This window comes from Myotis brandtii, unplaced genomic scaffold (assembly GCF_000412655.1).
Source record: "Myotis brandtii unplaced genomic scaffold, ASM41265v1 scaffold2623, whole genome shotgun sequence".
Lineage (NCBI taxonomy): Eukaryota > Metazoa > Chordata > Mammalia > Chiroptera > Vespertilionidae > Myotis > Myotis brandtii.
In genome coordinates this window covers 130,714-138,387 of record NW_005359986.1, presented here as the reverse complement: position 1 = coordinate 138,387, position 7,674 = coordinate 130,714, and the positions used below count along the sequence as shown (strand labels likewise).

Genomic DNA, 7,674 nt, shown 5'->3' with positions numbered 1-7,674 from the left:
AAAAAAAAAAAAGACCGTACCCTTTTATGTAATGATGTTTACTTTGAATTTATATTAGTTCACACAAACACTCCATCCATGCTTTTGTTCCGGTCCTCCGGTCCAGTTTAAGAACCCATTGTGGCCCTCGAGTCAAAAAGTTTGCCCACCCCTGCCTTAACCGGAATCGAACCTGGGACCCTTGAGTCCGCAGGCTGATGCTCTATCCACTGAGCAACACCAGTTAGGGCAGAAGAGGAGATTCTGATTTCATACCCTCCCTCCTTTCATGGAAAATTCCCTCAGGTCCAGTTGGAGCGGAGGCTGCATCAGAACCTCAGAACCCGGGGATTTCCCAGTTCCTGCCAGACCTCCTAGTACACACTCTTCAGCCAGCAACAGAGGTGTCATCACAGGGTGGGTGTCTGATTGGCCAGAACCTGAACTGCAGAGTTTGGTTTGGGTGTTTTTAGATTTCTTTCTCAGCTTGGTCCTCCCATTGCTCTACAACTCAGAGAAGCAACTGCTGAGACCAACTTGAGAAGAGGATGACCCTAAACAGAGCCCTGATTTGGGGGGCCCTCGCCCTGACCACCGTGCTGAGTCGCTGTGGAGGTGAAGACATTGTGGGTGAGTGCTCTGCTGAGCCACGTGGGGACTGGACTGGGAAACAGAATTGGAGGGTAAAAAAGATAGAGATTTGCATAGAAATAGTAGCGATTCCTCAAAGGCATCCTCAATATTAACCACATCCAAAAATTATGATCCTTCCTTTTTTGGAAAACCAGAGTCCCAATCCAGTCTCTGCTACCTGAGCTTTGCACACTGCACCAAGGCCATCATCCTGTTTCTAACATTGGATCCGTGAATATAGCCTGGGGTGTCTACAGCATTCATGGGTGATTGCCTCAAAGATTAGGGATGTTTTCATACGTGGATGTTCTGTTACTAAAATTTATGAACTATTGTTCCCAAATTTTTCTGAACAATTTTTGGAGCTTTTTATATATTTTAATTGTAGTTTACTTTGGGATAAAGAGTTTCATGAATTATGTGTTCTATGTAGATATAAAGAAGGGTTCTTTGCTTTGTCTCAGATTCACATACATTTCCATGCTGAGAACTGGCACGGGTGGGGAATTGGAAAACAGCTCAGTGAAGGCCTTCAGACAAGTCATTTTATCACGTGGTTTTCACTTGATCTGTTACCTCTTATGCGTCACCTTACAAAAAATCAAGTAAAATAGGTATAGGTGTGCTTCCCAAGTAAGGAAGACCAATAATGTCAATATTTAAAATTGCTACTATTACAGGTATAGCTTTATAATTTTTCATTAACAAAGTAGGGAATATCTTTACTTTTATTTTAAAATTGAGAACTTTATGATGAAAACTTGGTGAATTAAATTATATCAGTCTCACATTGTTAGCCTAAAAGGCCTGTCCTTCACCACATCTAAGGAAGCTCTCTAAGAGGAAGATTGGGCATCCAATCATGGTTTGGTCCCCTGGGCCCCACCACCTCTGTCGCTCACCTTTCCACTCTTTCTTCTTCATTCCTTTACCCTCCTTTCTTTCCAGGGTCCATCGCTGGCTCTTTTCTTGTTGTTTTATTGGCATGAAGAGTGGGTTTGTAAAAGCAAAGTAGAAAAACCAAGCACCGTAGCTCAAAGGGGAAGTGAACTGGAGGTTACCCTGATCTTCAGCGATGTTATTAACCATGGCTGCCCCCAGGCTTCTTGGTTTGGTAGGAAAGTTTTGCCTGTTTCTCCAGAGCACGTCCAACTTCCCTTTTCTCAGTGTCACTGCAGAGTGCCCTGGTCCGGCTCCACGTACCCCCCACAGTGGGCACCGGGCTGAGGGCCTGCACTGCCTGTAGGGCCCCATGAAAATGTTTTTCTTTCTTTTAAAATTAGAACAAAAAATGAACTTTTAGGGTAGAAGAAACTAGTTTAATTTAGCCTGGATTATATTTGCCTTTATACCAATATGGTCATAAAATATGATTTTTTAATATTTTTATGGAAAAATAAAGGCCCACCTAACAACAGTGCTTAGGGCTCAGGAGTCATAATGCAGCCATCACCACTGAGTCTAACTTTCACAGGATGCTGCTACCTGCATGTCTGTCAGTCTTCCCCAAATCTCTGTTGTCCTGGAGAATAGCGCTGACATTTGCTACACAGTTTGAGCACCAGGAGCTCAGTGCTGGGGACTCAGATGAAGAGACGTGCTGTCTTCCCCTGGTGGGAGCTCAGATTAGTGATAGGACAGCATGGTGCCCAGAGCATGGCCACTGCTGGGCAGGAGAGTGGGCCCAGCAAGGCTGAAACTGAGAGTGAGTAGTTCCAGCGGGCACAGTGAGGTCCCTCCGCAGCAGCGTGCAGCCAGGACCCGTGCAGATGAAAAGGACAATCACATATATTCATGTTTGTAATGGAGTCAAACGGATTCATTACAAGGACAAGGAGCTTTGATGGAGGGCCTTTTAAGTGGCCAGCCAAAGGGGTCATGCTGGGTGGGGATGAGGACTAGATAAACTTGCAAAGAGGACATTTGCATGGAGGGGCTGGAGATCATAATGTGGTCAAAACTATGCTTAAGACTTAGCCAAAGTTGGTAACTAAGCAGACATTCCAAGAATGAACTGGAGGTGTCCAGAAAATCCTGGAAGATAATTTGAGGGAGGAAAACAGACCCTTGTAAAGACCAGGGAGCATGAAAGGGTGACGTCTGGTTTGATGGGCAGGTGAGGTATTTGTGGAGGACTCAGCACAGTACACCTATTGGCTCCTTACTCACCAGACTCCCCTATTCATTAAGCTCCTCACTGGCAGAGACCATGCATGGTCCATGTGTTACTCCTCGCTCCTGGCAATGTCTGAAACCTTGCTGAAACTCAGGAAATAGGAAGGGAGGGAAGAGGAAACGGTAAAAGGCTCAGACAAGTTGTCCAGTCAGGCTCCCCTGGGCAGAGTCAGCTGCGCTGGCTGCCTTCTGCTTTGGCATCACAGACAAGTACACTGTCCATTCCAGGGAAGGGCCAGAATTTTCCTTGAGTCCTCCACAAGGTAAGTGTTGAGTCAGAAAAAGGAATATTTAGTAACATCCTTCAAAAAAAAAGAAGAGGGTGGGAAATGAAAGAAATTCAAATCTAATAAAGTTTCCAGTTTCATCTCAGAGAAACCAGGTGGTCTCCGCTAAGGACCACCTTGTTACAGAAGCAGAGACCTTAGCCCTGGTTGGTGGGCTCAGTGATTAGAGCATCAGCCTGTACATGGAAAGGTCATGGGTTTGATTCCAGGTCAAGGGCAGGTACCTAGGTTGCAGGTTCAATCCCTAGAGTCACCTTCGAGAGGCAACCAATTGATCTGAGAGGTTTCTCTCTCTCTCTTTCTCCCCCCTCCCTTCCTCCCTCCCACTCTCTCTAAAAGAAAAAAAAATCAATGGAAAAAATATCCTCAGGTGAACATTAACAAAACAAAACAAAACAAAAAACACCAAACAGAGACCTTAAAAGCATTGTTTACTTTTTATGTGTTTTGTGATATTTTCACTGCCCTTATCTTGCTCTTTCTTATTCATTAAAATAGAGACAATTCTTTAAAAATGATATTGGGTGTGCTTGTGTTGGTTAAAAAAATAAAAGGAGGAAGGAATCCTTGTATAGAACATGTTCTGTTCAGAGCCAGTCCTGAGGGGAGAGGACCCACAATGAATGTGTTATTAACCGATGAAGAAATCGAGAGAGAAAACTTATGAAGCAGAGGGAGGTAAACCCAATCTCTGGAAAGAAAGCTAAGGCCATGGTCGTTCATTCATTCCTTGTTCCGCCCATTTCAGTATTTATCTTAAGCCCATAAGGTGCCGGGGGCTGAGCTAGGTGGGCAGAGAACAGCAGTAAACAGGCCTGTGGAATTCTGTTCCTGTGACAGGAGCAACCATCAGAGTGGAGAGGCAACTGGATTCTAACAGGACAGCCAGGGGAGGGAGCAGGCGCTGGGGACTGTCTGCAGGCTGTGCCGAAGGTGCAGCACACAATGTTTGCACATCTGTTTCTTGTCACTTGTTTAACGAGATCCTTTCTCTCCTGTTTTACACCTCCCTGCTCCCACCTCACTCATCAGCTGACCACGTTGGGGCCTATGGCGGAAGCTTCTCCCAGTCTTACGGTCCCTCAGGCCAGTACACTTTTGAATTTGATGGAAATGAGATATTCCACGTGGACCTGAAGAAGGAGGAGACTGTCTGGCGGCTGCCTGGGTTAAGTGAATTTGGAAGTTATGACCCACAGGGTGGACTAAGAAACATGGCTGTTGCAAACCAGAACCTGGACTTCCTGATTAAACTCTCCAACTCTACCGCTGCTATCAATGGTGTGTGTCCACCATCCTGTCTCTTTACTGAATCTACCCTTCATAACAGGCCTCACTCTCTTCTTGCCTCAAATAGATTCCCTTCACTCTATAAAATGCGCTCCTTTCCAAGGAGTCCCAGATCTTCTCATGGAATTTGCTGATTGGAATCTCATGTCTCCCTTTTTACAAATCACATATTTCCATGAAATACAGATCCTTGCTCCCCTATGCAATCCTTGACTCCTATAAGGACAGGTCCCGTAGATGTCCACCCTAACAAGGGGCCCACAGAGAGAAGGGCGTGGGGATGACGGGCGGGCAGTGTACAGCGGCTCACAAGCAGAGGGAACAAGAGCATCTCTGCTCTCCGATGGGGAAACGTTGGTGGGAGGCCCTTCCAGGAAGCAGGGACCCTCAGGGCAGAGCTGCCCAGGATTCTAAACCCAGTGCTGTTTCCTCACCGCAGAGGTTCCTGAGGTGACTGTGTTTCCCAAGGCTCCCGTGGAGCTGAGCCAGCCCAACACCCTCATCTGTGCTGTGGACAACATCTTCCCTCCTGTGATCAACATCTCGTGGCTGAGCAACGGGCACTCAGTCACACAGGGTGTTTCTGAAACCAGCTTCCTGTCCAAGAGGGATCATTCCTTCCTCAAGATCAGTTACCTCACCTTCCTCCCTTCTGTTGACGACGTCTATGACTGCAAGGTGGAGCACTGGGGGCTGGACCAACCACTCCTCAAGCACTGGGGTGGGTATGAGCCCCACACCTTTTGGTGCCTTCTTTTCTCTGTCATGTCAGACACTCTGCCTTTTAGCTCCTAAATCTCATGGCCCAAAGCCTCTTTTCTACACTTCAAGGATTTCTAATGATAAACTTTATTATTCTCCCTCAACCTGGAGCCAAGTCTTTGTAGAACCAACACCACCCCTCCCACCCCATATTGCACACATGCTGTGAGCCAACCTTCCACATTCTGACCTCCATCACCTCACTCCCACAGAGCCCGAGATTCCAGCCCCCATGTCAGAGCTGACGGAGACAGTGGTCTGCGCCCTGGGGCTGGCCGTGGGCCTTGTGGGCATCGTCACGGGCACCGTCTTCATTATCCAGGGCCTGCGACCAGGTGGTGCCTCCAGAAACCAAGGGCCCTTGTGAGCCACACGCCAGAAGGAAAGGTAAGGATTCCCATGTGTTAGAGCTGGGACCTGGAGACACAGTACAGGAGGGAGGAGAGTATGAAGAGATTGTGGACACAACTGTTCTTGAAAAGTGCTAGTAGAATTGGGAAACAGCATGAAGATAGCACGGAGCCCCCTGAGACCTATGAATCTCGTGTCTCTCCTGTTACTGCAGGTGTGTTGCCAATCTTGAGAGCAGAAGAGTGGACATGCTGGTGACCAGCACTATTTGCTGGCCAAGGCCATCATATTCCTTCTCTCCTCCAATGCCTCTCCTGTCATCTCTTCTCTGGGACTTTAGGTGCTGTGTCCTCTCAGACTTCACAAACCCTTGGAATTCTCCCTCTCACTCCTGACATTTTTTTCTTTTCTCAGCCGTTACCTACTATGGAGATCCCTGAGATAGGCCTCATTCCTTGTGGCCCTGATCTGATATCTCCATGGAAGCAATAAATACCCTTTATGAGATCTTTTATTGAATTTTTTCCTCTCTTTCATCTCAGGGCTGAGTAGGACCATAGCTAAGAATGGCAAACCCTCATGTTTCTGGCCCCTTTCATTTTATTTTACAGTTCATATTTCATGTCCAGTAACAAAAGAGCAACCAAAGATAGCCTGGTAATATTTTGATATATTAGATGAAATTAATATTTCTCTCTTCATTTGGTTCCCTCCTTTGGCCACTGTCTTTCCCCCACCCCCAATTCAGGCATCAGTGAGGATCATATATACCCTCTGCCTTTGGTGCAGTTTCGTTTGGCAGGAATACAAAACCAAGAAGGAAGTCCATAATTACTATAGTATAGCTTTCAAAAGTTATGACAGGAAAGTTAGGGGGAAAGAAATTTGAATTGCAAAAGTACCAAAAAGTCAAAAAAAATTTTCTCAAAACTTTAAATTTGTAAAGTTAATGATGATGATATTAGAAACTTTCTCTCTTCTCTTTACCTTTGAGGAGATAAGAATGCTCTAGGCAGGAGAAGAAATGGAAGTCAGTCAGGAGGGCATTAGAATGAGACCATAATGCTTTGTCCTTACTTATGGTTAGTAACCAGTGGGGAAGGGGTGGGAGTGTAGCTCTCCTCGCCTCCTGGATGAGTCCTGCTGGCTAACCTGTGGATTTTCCTGTGCCACCCTGGCATACGAGGGACACGGGGTGAATGTGGCTGCAGGGTGTGTCCAGGCAGGTAAGCCCAATCAGGATCACAGAATCCCAGAGTCCCTGTGTACCTGGGAGCAGCAGAACAGCCCGCTACCCCAGCCCCGCCCTCCGCTCCTGGCTAAGGAGCGGGAGCCTGTGAGGGAGAAAGTGCCCGGGTCCACAGGGATGAGATCATGCAGCACCGTGGGTGCTGGCCTGATCTGGATTCACTGTCTCCCAGTGGAAACCCCGGCAGGGAGATGCACCCACAGAGGGACACTCTGGCTCTCTGAGTGCATCCAACATTTCACTCCTGAGCATGTGTGTGACCCAATGTGGAGCCATCCCGACCTTTGCAATTGTGTTCCCCGTGTTGCCTCAGTCTTTCTGCCCCGCATGACCGCTCCACACAGTGCACCTTGGATGGCACGATGGAACAGCCCCAGAGTGTATGAGGCTGTCCCTGTCCATGTCATCTGGCTCTGGGAACTTAACATGTAACTGGGAGAGACAGATACTAACAGATTAATTGATGCAGCAAAGTTTGGTACTGAAAGGGCCGGCGGGGCACGTGGCCCCGCAGGCGTCCGGCAGGGAGGACGACTGGCCGAAGGTCCCCCTCTCCGGCCCGTGAGATGCCCTGGCGCTGGGGGCCGCATCGCTGCGCCTCCCAGCGCGAAGGGCGCCCTGGAGCCATGGGTCACTGCGGAGACCACACGCAGGACCTCGTGGAAGACCCGCCATCTTGGCTCTGGCCCTTCCTACCTCCACATCCTCCTGGGCCGAAGCCCATTCTTACCTTGCAGAGAACGGAAAAGGAGGAGAAAAAGAAGAATCTCACCCAGCCTTCGCCCCCCCCACCCTGTCCTGCAGGGGGGGACTGAAGAACTAATCTTTCCTCCCCCATATAGCCCACGGTGGGGCGATCCTTCCACGCCAGGAGTGGCTGGGGGCGGAGTTCTGGGAGTGGCTGGGGGGGGGGGTCTGGGGGGGGCTGGGGTTCCGGGGGGGGGGCCC

The 7,674-nt window shown here is 48.4% G+C and overlaps 1 protein-coding gene across 3 annotated transcripts in view; it reads left to right on the top strand.

Annotated features, from left to right (window-relative positions):
* Positions 1 to 457: 457 nt before the first annotated feature.
* LOC102242876 (HLA class II histocompatibility antigen, DQ alpha 2 chain) overlaps positions 458 to 7,674 on the top strand; it is a 117,286-nt gene continuing 110,069 nt past the window's right edge. The window contains exons 1-5 of one of the 3 annotated variants that reach the window (XM_005868115.2): positions 458 to 609; positions 4,107 to 4,355; positions 4,804 to 5,085; positions 5,339 to 5,513; positions 5,692 to 5,991. In XM_005868115.2, coding sequence (XP_005868177.1) covers positions 528 to 609; positions 4,107 to 4,355; positions 4,804 to 5,085; positions 5,339 to 5,493 — 768 coding nt within the window. In that variant the 5' untranslated portion in view covers positions 458 to 527 and the 3' untranslated portion in view covers positions 5,494 to 5,513; positions 5,692 to 5,991. Of the gene's footprint in view, positions 610 to 4,106; positions 4,356 to 4,803; positions 5,086 to 5,338; positions 5,514 to 5,691; positions 5,992 to 7,674 lie in introns of those variants that run through there. The other 2 variants (XM_014541123.1, XM_014541125.1) reach the window with 2 other exon arrangements.